Source organism: Larus michahellis, chromosome 25, assembly GCF_964199755.1.
Source record: "Larus michahellis chromosome 25, bLarMic1.1, whole genome shotgun sequence".
Classification (NCBI taxonomy): domain Eukaryota; kingdom Metazoa; phylum Chordata; class Aves; order Charadriiformes; family Laridae; genus Larus; species Larus michahellis.
In genome coordinates this window covers 1,580,771-1,594,061 of record NC_133920.1, presented here as the reverse complement: position 1 = coordinate 1,594,061, position 13,291 = coordinate 1,580,771, and the positions used below count along the sequence as shown (strand labels likewise).

Sequence of the window (13,291 nt, the reverse complement as noted above, 5' to 3'; positions counted from 1 at the left end):
CCTCCCGTCCTCGGTGGGAGCGGTTTCTCGGGCGGCTCCGTGCTCGGTTTCCTCCCCGGCACCGTGGGGTTGGGGGATTCGTGTCCCCGGCGAGCGATCCATAATTCCGTGCTGCACCGGGATCATCCAACCTCGCACGCTCTGCGCTTTCCAAACCCGCCTCGGCCAGCAGAAAGAGCTTTGGAAGCGATATTTCAAATTAATTGTTAATTGGCGTCAGGACGCACCTTCCCAGACCGAAAATTCTTAACGTCCGCATTGATTTTATTTTTTTTTTTTCCAAAGCGAAATGTTAAATCTTACCAACTTTCAAGCTTTGCCCGTCCTCCGCTGATGCGACAGTTAAAGCAGTCGGTCGTTCCCTTCTTCCCGGGCGTTGCGGTGGTCCCGGCCTGGGTTTGCTCGATCTTTATTTCATCGCAAGCCGTGTTTTGAGGCCAAAAAAAAATATATATATATACCAAACTCCTGACCGGCAGCCTGCTTTTTGGTCCCTCAGCCGCTGGACGAGACGAGCCAGATGAGCGACCTCCCCGTCAAAGTCATCCACGTGGAGAGCGGCAAGATCCTCACCGGCACCGACGCTCCGAAAGCCGGGCAGCTGGAAGCCTGGCTGGAGATGAACCCCGGGTACGCGCCGGGGGGGGCGGCGGTGGGAGATTTACCCTCTGATCCGCGGCACGCCGGCGGGGAACGGGGAGCTCCGGCTGTGGCCGGGCTGTTTGGGAGGGCTGGGATCCGTATTTATTCCCTGCGGGATCGGGGGGAGAGGAAAGCGCTTGGCCTGGACTCAAACCTCGGGAAGCGGGTCGGGAAGAAAAGGTTTCATCAGCTTCCCAAAATGAGGTGGGAAAAGTTCGGTTTGGGGTCCCGCGCGGTTTGGGGTCCCGCGCCTTCCCGAGAGCGCCTGTGAAACCCCGAACCCAGGGAAAAACAAAGGAATAAGCGTTTTATTTTAAAAAAAAAACCAACAAATTGATAACAAAATCGAGGCTTAATACAAGGGTTTCTAGAAGCGTGCTGATCTCCTGCTGGGCGCAGAGCGCTGTTAGCAGGAGATTTGCAATTAAATATTAATATTTGCCTTTAATTAGATATGAAGTAGCTCCGAGATCCGACAGTGAAGAAAGTGGGTCAGAAGAGGAGGAGGAGGTAAGCGGGAATGTCACCGGTCTCCCGATATTTTTTTGTTCTTTTTGAGAGAACGGGAAGAGCCCCGCGTACCGCCCTGAGCTCAGCTCAAGAATCGCTTTTCCCGGCGCGGCTCCGTCTCGCTCAGCTCGAATACATTTATTGACAATAAACCGAAAAACCCGCGTCCGGGAAGCGAGGGGGGCAGGCAGGGAGGCGCCGGGCGAGCTCCGTTCGTGAGCTGCCGCCCCGTTTTTCTTCCCAAATATTTCTCACTGTAACTCTCGACGCCCAGAAGCGAACGGGGCGAGACGGTGCTTCTGGTATAGCCTCCGTCTTCGTTAGGGGATGCGCCCTAACGAAGAGCCTGGATTCCCCTCCCGGGGGGTTTTGTAGCCGTTGTTGCCCGCGGGCTTGGCTGCTCCCGCGCGCGGCGGGGCAGGTTTTGCTGCCGTTCGGGTTGAATAAAGGTGAGTTTGTGCTCAGACGGGGGGTGCGTTTTGTGTCCCTGGCAGGAGGAGGAAGAGGAGCAGCCGCAGCCGGCTCAGCCTGCCCTGCCCGTGGAGGAGAAGAAAAAAATCCCCGACCCAGACAGCGACGACGTCTCGGAAGTGGATGCCAGACACATTATCGAGTGAGCCCTGCCTCCTGTCCCGCCCTCCCGCTTCGTTTTTGGGGTCGCTTTGGCGAATCTCGCGCGTTTCGCGTTGTCACGTCCCGCTGTCGGGAAAGCGGGGGGCGGGGGTGGGTGACTTCAGATCCGTAAATTCCCAACGGCGCGGACGGAGGTGAGATAAATCCCAAGGTCCCCGTAGAAACATTTATCAGCTGCCCGAAACGGTTAGCGTAGGTCTTAACGAGGCCTGCGGTAATTGGCTAGGCGTGTAACAAATTACGGCAAACGGGGAGGGGTGCGTCGGGTCACGTAACGGCAGGTGTAGGACAACTTGTGGCAAGCGGTACGTAAGGTCGAAATTAAGGTCGTTCCTTAACGATTCGAAGAGAAAAGAGAAACTGAGGGATGGAGAAAGGAAAAGACGGAGCAAAAGACAGCGATAAAGAGCTCACCCACCGGGCCTGCTTCCGGCGTCTTTTTCAGGGAATCTTCCCAGGCCCGATCTTCTTCTTTCTTGGGAAGCGTCTTCCCAGGCCCGATCTTCTTCTTTCTTGGGAAGCGTCTTCCCAGGCCCAGTCTTCCTTCTTGGGAAGCGTCTTCCCAGGCATAATCGTCGTCTTTCTTGGGAAGCATATTCCCAGGCACGGTCTTCTTTGGGAATAGTCTTCCCAGGCCCGGTCGTCTTTCTTGGGAAGCGTCTTCCCAGGCATAATCGTCATCTTTCCTGGGAAGCGTCTTCCCAGGCATAATCGTCATCTTTTCTTGGGAAGCGTCTTCCCAGGCACGGTCGTCTTTCTCGGGAAGCGACTTCCCAGGCATAATCGTCTTCTTTTCTTGGGAAGTGTCTTCCCAGGCACGGTCTTCTTCCCGGGCCTGATGCAGGGGGGAGTTTTCTCCAAACTTCTTTCTCATCTCCGATTTTTTCCCCCCATTTTCCCCCTCCCCGTAGGAACGCGAAGCAAGATGTTGACGACGAATACGGGGTGTCTCAAGCTCTGGCCCGGGGCCTGCAGTCGTACTACGCCGTGGCCCACGCCGTCACCGAGAGGGTGGACAAACAATCCACGCTGATGGTCAACGGCGTCCTCAAGCAGTACCAGGTGAGAAGGGAACGCCGTCCCGCCCCGTACGGCGCTGCCGGGAGGTTTCGGCAGGAGGCACTGAGATTCCGGCTGCCGTCCCTGCCCGGCACGAGATAACGCCACTCCAAAGAGTGAATTTTAGCCCTCCGTGTCAGAAGAGAAATTCAGAATTAAAAAAATTTTACAGTTTCCTAAAACCATCGGGAAAACAAGGGCAGAAGGAGTGAAATAAAACGATCCGGCATCCGAAATACCGAGGTCGATCGAGGCAGACAGTTCTGCTGTCTTAAATCTTAGACTTTTCTGATATTTCTCCCCAAACCAAAGCTTTTATTCTCAAAATTACAGCCACAAAAAAACCCCGCGATGGGTTTTAGCGAAACGTTTACAGCGAAGGAGGTGCGAATCCTCTCAAAAAAAACCCCAAACAAAACAAACCCCTTTCCTTCAGCTTTCCTCAGCTCTCCGCGTGTGGCCGCGGCCCCGGGAGGAGAGGAAACACGTTAATGCCTGGCTTTAAATAATTAAAACGGGATTGTTAATCGCGTACAGGGAGCTCGTCTCCGTACCGCAGCGGGTGGGCAGCGGGGTCTCCTCCGCGGCGACTCCCGTCTCCAGGCTGATTTTTTTTTTTTTTTTCATCCCTCGATCCCTGTTTTTTCTTTTTTTTTTTTCCGCCGCCGGTAGATCAAAGGTTTGGAGTGGCTGGTGTCGCTCTACAACAACAACCTGAACGGCATCTTGGCCGACGAGATGGGGCTGGGCAAAACCATCCAGACCATCGCTTTGATCACATACCTCATGGAGCACAAGCGCATCAACGGGCCCTTCCTCATCATCGTACCCCTCTCGTAAGTGCCCCTTCGCCCCCGGAACACTCCGCGCTCCCGTTTCCCCCTTGCCCAAAGGCCGGTTTTACCTTTTCTCTCGTTTTTTTTCCCCCCAGAACTCTGTCGAATTGGGCGTACGAGTTTGACAAATGGGCTCCTTCCGTGGTGAAGGTCTCCTACAAGGCAAGTACCGACGGGATTTTTGCCCGCCTTTTCCCGGGGATTCCTTGGATGCCGCTTTGCCTTTTCCTCCCTCCCACTCTGACGATATTTCCCTCATCCCAAGGAAGCTGGGACACTTCCTGGCGCTAAATCCGCGAAATCCGCGCTTGTTTTTCGCTCCTTAATGACAGAAGGAATCCAGCTGCTACCATCCGGCACAGACGTTCCCGCTGCCATGTTCCGTGCGGATAATCCCGCCTCCCGCCGCCTCTCCTCCTGGAAATCCCCTTCTGCTTTAACGCTTGCTCTTCGAAATTCCTTCTCCAGGGCTCTCCGGCGGCGAGACGGGCGTTCGTACCTCAGCTCCGAAGCGGGAAATTCAACGTCTTGCTCACGACGTACGAATACATCATCAAGGACAAGCACATCCTGGCCAAGGTGAGTCCCGCCGCCGCCACCGGCTCCTCTCCGGCGTTATTCGGGTGGCTCGAGACGGCCCCTGTCTGAAAGATCCTGCTCCTTACAGAATTACGGAGTTTTTTTCCGAGTTGGAAGGGACTCGTCTAGTCCGAGCTCATCTAGTCCGACTCCGCTGCTAAAGCACGATTGCCCAGAGCACATTACTCAGGACCGCGTCCCGGCGGGGCTGGGAATTCTCCGGAGAAGGGGACTCCGCACCCTCCCCGGGCAGCCCGTGCCACGCTCCGTTCCAACTTTTTAGCCAAATTTGATGGAATACGTTAGAAAAGACAAAGACTACAAATAGCGCTTTGCGTTTTGATCAAAGCGTCGGGTGAGATCGGGAAGAAAAAGCAAAACGTTTTAAGTTAGTTTTTATGATTTTTTACTTCCGGCTGTATAACCACGTAGCAGCCGTGAATTATGTAGATAACGTCCCCCGAGAGGGAAGGGCTGATTTTCGATGCAAACGCCAGAGAGCCAACCGGGCCCGGATCCTTCCAAATCCCGCTTCTACTTTGCTCTTTTTCCATAGGGAATAAGTCGCCTCGGCTAAAAACACGCCAGCGCTCCCCGTCTCGCAGTTTTTTCAGTTTGCTTTTTGGGCGTTTCCGGTTCCCTGCGGTTCATTAGGCGAAGTCGGAATCCTTTGTGGTTCTGAGTCCCGTGCAGTCCGTCCAGAGTCCATAACCCAGCCCGGCGCCCTCCAAGTCAAGAAGCTTTTCCTCGTATTCGATCGGAACGTCCCACGTTCCGGCTTGTGCCCGTTACCCCTCGTCCCGTCACTGGGAACCGCCGGGAAGAGCCCGGCTCCATCCTCCTTCAGCCCACCCTTTCGATCCTCGTCGACATTCAGAAGGTCTCCCCTCGGCCTTCTCTTCTCCAGGCTGAAGAGTCCCAGCTCTCTCGGCCTTTCCTCACACGGGAGACGCTCCAACCCCTCCACCATCTTCGTTGCCCTCCGCTGGACCCTCTCCAGCCGTTCCCTCTCCCTCTTGAACTGGGGAGCCCAGAACTGGACCCAGTATTCCAGCGGTGGCCTCACCAGTGGGGGAGAACAACCTCCCTCCACCTGCCGGCCACGCTCTTCCCTACGCAGCCCGGAATTCCGTTGGCCGCCTTGGCCACAAGGGCACGTGGCTCACGGATAATTTACTGTCTGCCAAGACCCCCAGGTCCTTTTCTTCAGAGCTGCTTTCCAGCAGGTCCCCCCCTACCCTATACTGGTGCCTGACATTCACAGAATCACGGGATGGTAGGGGTTGGAAGTGCCCTCTGGAGATCATCTCCTCCAACCCCCTCCAGAGCAGGGTCACCCAGAGCAGGCGGCACAGGAACGCGTCCGGGCGGGTTTGGGATGTCTCCACAGACGGAGACTCCCCCACCTCTCTGGGCAGCCTGCGCCAGGGCTCTGCCACCCGCAGAGTCAAGAAGTTCCTCCTCGTGTTTAGGCGGAACTTCCCATGCTCACGTTTGTGCCCGTTACCCCTTGTCCTGTCCCCGGGCACCACTGAGAAGAGCCTGGCCCCATCCTCCTCACACCCACCCTTTAAGATCCCCCCTCAGCCGTCTTTTTTCCAGACAAAAAGCCCCAAATCCCTCGGCCTTTCTTCAGCAGAGAGACGTTCCCGTCCCCTCAGCATCTCGGTAGCCCTTTGCTGTCCCCTCTCCAGCAGTTCCCTGTCCCTCTTGACCCGGGGAGCCCAGAACTGGACCCACAACTCCAGCTGCGGCCTCCCCAGGGCAGAGCAGAGGGGGAGGATGACCTCCCTCCACCTGCCGGCCACGCTTTTCTTCATGCCCCCCACGATGCCACTGGCCTTCTTGGCCACCAGGGCCCATGGCTGCCTCATGGCCGTCCCGTCGGCCCCCAGCACTCCCAGGTCTCTCCCCACCGAGCTGCTCTCCAGCAGGTCACCCCCAACCTGTCCTGCTGCGGGGGGTTATTCCTCCCCGGGTGCAGCACCCTGCGCTTGCCCCTCTTGAATTCCAGAAGGTTCCTCCCTGCCCAGGTTCCTGTTCCTCTCTCTGCCATACGGTTCCCATCTGCCAAGACGTTCTTCCTCCCCAGGACCCTCCGCTTGTCCTTGCTGAACCTCACGAGGTCCTTCCCTGCCCAGCTCTCCAGCCTGTCCAGGTCCCGCTGGGTGGTGGCACGGCCCTCTGGGGTGTCACCCCCTCCGCCCCCCATTTCGGTATCATCAGCGAACTCGCTGAGCGTACGCTCTGTCCCCTCGTCCAGGCGGTTGATGACTACGTTAAGCGCTACTGGTCCCAGTATGGACCCCTGGGGGACACCACTGGTGACAGGCCTCCAACTCGACCCTGCTCCGTTCTTCCCCACCCTCTGAGTCCTGTCACCCAGCCAGCTCTCCCTCCACCTCACCGTCCCCTCATCTCGCCCACGCTTCCGCAGTTTCCCCGAGAGCCAGGGTCGAAAGCCCTGCGGAAGTCGAGGGGGATGACACCTGCTGCTCTGCCCGCATCCCGCCAACCACTCAGAAGGTCAGAGAAGGCCGCGAGGTCGGGCGGGCGGGATTCCCCCTTGGTAAATCCATGCCGACCGCTTCCAGTAACTTCCCGTTCCTGAACGTGCTTGGATACGACATCCGGGACGAGTCGCTCCATCACCTTCCCGGGGACGGAGGTGAGACCGACCGGCCCGCGGTTCCCCGGATCCTCCTTCCCGCCCTTTTTGGAGACCGGAGGGACGTTGGCCTTCCTCCCGTCCTCGGGCACCTCGCCTCTTCTCCGGCGCCTTTCAGAGATGACGGAGAGCGACATTTTTACCTCCGGAGCCTCTCGGCGGTGTGGCAGGAGGCGAGGAGCTGCTGCCCCCCCCCTCCCACCCCCATCATTCTCGTTATTTTTGGCCGCGCGTCCCCGTGATACAGCAAATCTATCAGTTTTTTAATCGAGCAATTCGCAGGACGACGGATGTTTACTAGAACCCCTGCCGCGTCGCCCCGGCGCCTGGAGGGGGCTTTTCGGTGCTTCGCCGGCTGCCGGCGGGTGAAGCACGAACATTGAGGCTGGAAAAGTTGTGCTGTTTGGAAGGCGCCGGGGCCGCAATCCCGGGTTTTAAGGGATTTCTGTCGGCTCGGAACTGATTCCGCGGTCTCTCGGGGACCGGCTCATGGGATGCGTTGGAGCCGAGGGCTCGGCTCGGCTGCTCGAAGGGAGCCGTCTTCTCTTTCCCCTTGGTGTGGCGGAGAGTTGAGCGCGGTGGTTGATTTATGAACGGCCCAAAAGCTCAAGAAATGCTGGAATTCCCCCACGCCGGCCTCAGTCTCCGCCAGCTGGTTGGCGTTGGCGCTCTTCCTTCCTCCCGCCTCCGTCCGATCCAGCCGTGCAAGGTGCCGCTGATGGGAAGGGATCCCAAGCAGGACCGTAGGAGACGTTAGAGAGGGTTTGGCGGTCCCAGATCACTCAGATCCCTCCTGGAGGCCCGGGATCTCGCCTTGGATCTCTCCTCGGATCCCTCCTGGAGGCCCTGGATCCCTCCTGGAGGCCCAGGATCTCTCCCCTGGATGCTTCCTGGAAGCCCGGGATCTCTCCTTAGATCACTCTGGAGGCCCGGAATCTCTTCTTGGATCCTTATGGACACCAGGATCCCTCCTGGCATCTCTCCTGAAGGAGGCCTGGGATCTCTCCTTGGATCTCTCTGGAGGCCTGGGATACCTCCTGGAGGCCCAGGATCTCTCCTTGGTTCCTTCTGGACACTGGGATCTCTCCTGTGATCTCTCTTGGAGGCCTGGGCTCTCTCCTTGGATCCCTCTGGGGGCCCGGGATCCCTCCTTGGATCCCTCTGGAGGCCCGGGATCCCTCCTGAAGGCCTGGGATCTCTCCTTGGATCCTTCTGGACACCAGGATCTCTCCATGGATCCCTCCTGGAGGTCCGGGATCTTTTCTTGGATCCCTCCTCGGATCCTTCTGGAGGCCTTGGGTCTCTCCTTGGATCCTTCTGGACACTGAGATGCCTCCTTAGATCCCTCTGCAGGCTTGGGATCCCTCCTGGAGGCCTGGGATCTCTCCTTGGATCCCTCCTGGAGGCCCGGAATCCCTCCTGGAGGCCCAGGGTCTCTCTTTGGATCTCTCCTTGGATCCTTCTGAAGCCTTGGATCCCTCCTTGGGTCCCTCCTGGAGGCGTGGGATCCCTCCTGGAGGCCCAGGATCTCTCCTTGGATCCTTTTGGACACCGGGATCCCTCCTTGGATTCCTCTGGAGGCCCAGGATCTCTCCTTGGGTCTTTCCTTGGATTTCTCCAGAGGCCTGGGATCTCTTTGGATCCCCCCTGGAGGCCCTGGATTCCTCCTGGAGACCTGGGATCCCTCCTTAGATCCTTCTGGACACTGGGATCCCTCCTTGGATCCTTCCTGGAGGCCTGGGGTCCCTCCCGGAGGCCCAGGATCTCTCCTTGGGTTTCTCCTTGGATCCCTCTAGAGGCCCAGGATCCCTCCTGGAGACCCGGGCTCTCTCCTTGGATCCTTCTGGACACTGGAATTCTTCCTTGGATCCCTCCAGAGGCCTTGGATCCCTCCTGGAGTCCCTGGATCCCTCCCAGCGACCCAGGATCTCTCTTACATCCTTTTTGGAGTCCCTGGATCTCTCCTAGGATCCTTCTGGACACGGGGGGGGGATCCCTCCTTGGATCCCTCTGGAGGCCGAGGATCTCTCCTTGGATCCTTCTGGACACTGGGAATCCCTCCTTGGATTCCTCCGGAGGCCCAGGATCTCTCCTGGATCCCTCCCAGAGGCCCAGGATCTCTTTTAGATCCCTCCTGGAGATGCTGGATCCCTCCCGGATCCCTCCGGAGCCCCATGTCGGCTGTGGGTGGGATTGTGGGGTGGCGGCTGGGGCTCGGCGGAGGCGCTGGGGCGCCGGGAGATGCCATCCCTCCATCCCTCCCTCCATCCCACCCCTCTCCCTCCCGCAGATCCGCTGGAAGTACATGATCGTGGACGAGGGCCACCGGATGAAGAACCACCACTGCAAGCTCACCCAGGTCCTCAACACCCACTACGTGGCCCCGCGGCGGCTGCTGCTGACGGGGACCCCCCTGCAGAACAAGCTGCCCGAGCTCTGGGCCCTCCTCAACTTCCTCCTGCCCACCATCTTCAAGAGCTGCAGCACCTTCGAGCAGTGGTTCAACGCCCCCTTCGCCATGACGGGGGAGAAGGTAGGGCCGGAAAAAACCCACCGCGGGCGTTTCGGGCCGCTCGGGTTCGTCAACGCCGGCAAAACGTGCCAAAAACGGGCATTTAGGGCCGCTCGCATTCATCAACGCCGGCAAAACGCACCAAAAACGGGCATTTAGGGCCGCTCGCGTTCGTCAACGCCGGCAAAACGCACCAAAAACGGGCATTTAGGGCCGCTCGCGTTCGTCAACGCCGGCAAAACGCACCAAAAACGGGCATTTAGGGCCACTCGCGTTCGTCAACGCCGGCAAAACGCACCAAAAACGGGCATTTAGGGCCACTCGCGTTCGTCAACGCCGGCAAAACGCACCAAAAACGGGCATTTAGGGCCACTCGCGTTCGTCAACGCTGGCAAAACGCACCAAAAACGGGCATTTAGGGCCGCTCGCGTTCGTCAACGCCGGCAAAACGCACCAAAAACGGGCATTTAGGGCCGCTCGCATTCGTCAATGCCAGCAAAACACGCCCACCATGGGCATTTAGGGTCGCTCACGTTCGTCAACGCCGGCAAAACGCACCAAAAACAGGCGTTTCGGGCCGCTCACATTCATCAATGCCGGCAAAACACGCCCACCACGGGCATTTAGGGTTGCTCGCGTTCATCAATGCTGGCAAAACACGCCAAAAACTGGCATTTAGGGCCGCTCGCGTTCATCAACGCTGGCAAAACACGCTGCCTGTGGGCATTTTGGGCCGCTCGCGTTGGTAAACGCCGGCAAAACACGCCCACCACGGGCATTTAGGGTCTCTCGCATTCGTCAACGCCGGCAAAACACACCAAAAACGGGCGTTTCGGGCCGCTCGCGTTTGTCAACACCAGCAAAACACGCTGCCTGCAGGCGTTTTGGGCCGCTTGCGTTGGTCAACGCCAGCAAAACACGTCCACCACGGGCATTTAGGGTCGCTCGCGTTTGTCAACGCCAGCAAAACACACCAAAAACAGGCGTTTTGGGCCGCTCACGTTCGTCAACGCCGGCAAAACATGCCAAAACCAGGCGTTTTGGGCCGCTCGCGTTGGTCGACGCCAGCAAAACACATGCCAACCGCGGGTGTTTTGAGTCACTCGCATTCGTCAATGCCGGCAAAACACCGCCTGTGGGCATTTTGGGCGGCTCACATCCGTCAACGCCAGCAAAACACGCCAAAAACAGGCGTTTCGGGTCACTCGCGTTCATCGACGCTGGCAAAACACACTGCCCGTGGGCGTTTTGGGCCACTTGGGTTCGTCAACGCCGGCAAAAGACACCCACCACGGGCGTTTTGGGTCGCTCACATTGGTAAACGCCGGCAAAACATGCCAAAAACAGGCGTTTTGGGCTGCTCGCGGTCGTCAACGCTGGCAAAACATGCCGCCCGCAGGTGCATTGGGCCACTTGCGTTGGTAAACGCCGGCAAAACACACCCACCGCCGGCGCTTCGGGCTGCTCCTGTTCGTAAACGCCGGCAAAACATGCCGCCCGCGGGAGTTTTGGGCCACTTGCATTGGTCAATGCTGGCAAAACACGCTGCCCACGGGCGTTTTGGGTCGCTCGTGTTCATCAACGCCGGCAAAACATGCCGCCCACGGGCTTTTCGGCCACTCATGTTTGTAAACGCCAACAAAATACGCCACCCAGGGGCGTTTTGGGCCACTCGCGTTTGTCAACGCCGGCAAAACACGCCAAAACCAGGTGTTTTGGGTCACTTGTATTTGTCAACGCCGGCAAAACACGCTGCCCGCAGGCGTTTCGGGCCGCTCGCCTTCATCAACGCCGGCAAAAGAATCTCTTAATTCCCATTCCCAAGTTGCGGAGGCGCCGCCCTGTGAGACGTAATTCCTCCGGGATGGGTTTGGGTGGAAGACGGGGAAAAAACGGAGCGTTAACTGAGGGCTGGGGGCGGGGGAACGGTTCTACCGCCGGTGGGAGAAGCCGGCCGGGCTCTGGCGAGCGCAGTTCCCAGCGCGCGAAGGTGCCGCTGACGCCTCCGGAGCCGTTCGGAAGCGCTTCCCGTCGAACCGCGGAGTAGATAAAGGAGCCCAACTTAACCAAAAACCGACGCCGAACCCTTCCGATGGCGGGGGCGGGGGGAAGATTTTCCGCCTCCCGCTTCGGGAGCGACGCGTGGGGTTTTTCCCACCCCCGGGAATCTCGCCGAAGGGGGGGAAATGCCGAGGAAAGGGAATGTCCCGGGGCGTTAACGGGTTCCTTTCTCCGGCCGCAGGTGGACCTGAACGAGGAGGAAACCATCCTCATCATCCGGCGGCTGCACAAGGTGCTGCGGCCCTTCCTGCTGCGGAGGCTGAAGAAGGAGGTGGAGGCGCAGCTCCCCGAGAAGGTAACGGCCCGCGGGAAATTATCCCGCTTTTTCCAACCCCCCCCCGGCCCCCGTTTTCGGGGCGCTCCGGGAGCTCAGGTCGGCTCCGCGGGGCCATTCCGGCGGGGAACAAGGGGCTTTGGAGGCGGCTGGGGCTGGGCCGCACCGGGGAGGGATCCAGGTTTTTGGGGATTTTTTTTGGTGTTTTTTTTGGCGGTTGTTTTGGCCAATTTTTATTTTTTTTGGCTTTTTTTTTTTCTTTTTGGAGGTTTTTTTCTTTTTGGCAGTTTTTGGCAGGGTTTTTTTTTGCCTTTTTTTGCCAGTTTTTTTGGGCTTTTTTTTTTTTGGCGGGTTTTTTTGGGCTTTTTTTTTTGGCTTTTTTTTTTTTTTGGCGGGGTTTTTTTTTTTTGGCGGGGGTTTTTTTTTTGGCGGGTGTTTTTTTTTTGGCGGGTGTTTTTTTTTTGGCGGGTGTTTTTTTTTGGCGTTTTTTTTTTTGGCTTTTTTCTTGGCGGTTTTTTTTTCCGTTTTTTTGGGCTTTTTTTTTTGGCATTTTTTGGGCTTTTTTTTTGGCCTTTTTTTTGCTTTTTTTTTGGCCTTTTTTTTAGCTTTTTTTTTGGGGGGCTGTTTTGGGGGCGTTTTGGGGGGGTTGCAGGTTTTTTCGGTTTTGGGGGGGCATTGGGTTTGTTTGGGGGCAGTTTTGGGGGTGTTTTGGGGAGTTTTTTGTGGGGTTTGGGGGGCTTTTGGGGGGATTTTTGGGGGGAGTGGGTTTTTTGGGGGGGGTTGGGGGGGTTTAGGGTTTTTTTGGGGGGGTTTAGGGGTTTTGGGGGGGGGCTTTTTTAGGTTTTTGTTTTTGGGGGGATGGTTTTTGGGGGGCTTTTGGGGCTCTTTAGGATTTTGGGGGTGTTTTGCAGGGTTTTTGGGGGGGCGTTGGGGCTTTTGGGGATTTTGGGGGGTTTGGGGGGGGGTTTTTTGGGTTTTTGGGGTGCGCCGGTTGGCGTCTCCTGGGGAATTCACCCCTCCCCGCTCCGGGCAGGTGGAATACGTCATCAAGTGCGACATGTCGGCGCTGCAGAGGGTCCTCTACAGGCACATGCAGGCCAAGGGGGTGCTGCTGACCGACGGCTCCGAGAAGGACAAAAAGGTCTGGCCCCCCCCAAATCCCTGCTTTCGGCCCATTCCGCCGCTCTGGGAGCGGAGCCGGGAACGCCTCTCCCCCGGGGATGGGGATTTTTCCATCCCTAGTTGCTGCGTCAACAGATAGAGAGAAAAAAAACCCTCTTTTTCCAAGGAAAAGGAGAAGTCGTGGGGGGCCGGGGCAGAGCAGAGGGCTCCGGAGGGGCTGGTTCCGTGGGGATGGCGGCGGGTGGAAACCCCCGGAGGCCGCCCGCTTGCTTTTTTCAAAAGCGATCGGAAAGTCAGGTGGCAATTAATTAGGGAAAAAAAATAATAGTAATAATGATAATAATAATAAAAAAAAAATTAAAAAAGACACTTTTTGGTCCGAACTAAAAGCCGGA

At 57.6% G+C, this 13,291-nt stretch overlaps 1 protein-coding gene across 9 annotated transcripts in view; it reads left to right on the top strand.

Annotated features, from left to right (window-relative positions):
• The window catches only part of SMARCA4 (SWI/SNF related BAF chromatin remodeling complex subunit ATPase 4), a 44,968-nt gene that overhangs the window by 14,672 nt on the left and 17,005 nt on the right, over positions 1-13,291 (top strand). For all 9 annotated transcript variants that reach the window (XM_074567136.1, XM_074567135.1, XM_074567134.1 and 6 more), the window contains 10 exons: positions 500-630; positions 1,095-1,152; positions 1,647-1,765; positions 2,697-2,847; positions 3,517-3,680; positions 3,776-3,842; positions 4,149-4,259; positions 9,218-9,460; positions 11,682-11,795; positions 12,808-12,915. In XM_074567136.1, coding sequence (XP_074423237.1) covers positions 500-630; positions 1,095-1,152; positions 1,647-1,765; positions 2,697-2,847; positions 3,517-3,680; positions 3,776-3,842; positions 4,149-4,259; positions 9,218-9,460; positions 11,682-11,795; positions 12,808-12,915 — 1,266 coding nt within the window. The remainder of the gene's footprint in view (positions 1-499; positions 631-1,094; positions 1,153-1,646; positions 1,766-2,696; positions 2,848-3,516; positions 3,681-3,775; positions 3,843-4,148; positions 4,260-9,217; positions 9,461-11,681; positions 11,796-12,807; positions 12,916-13,291) is intronic.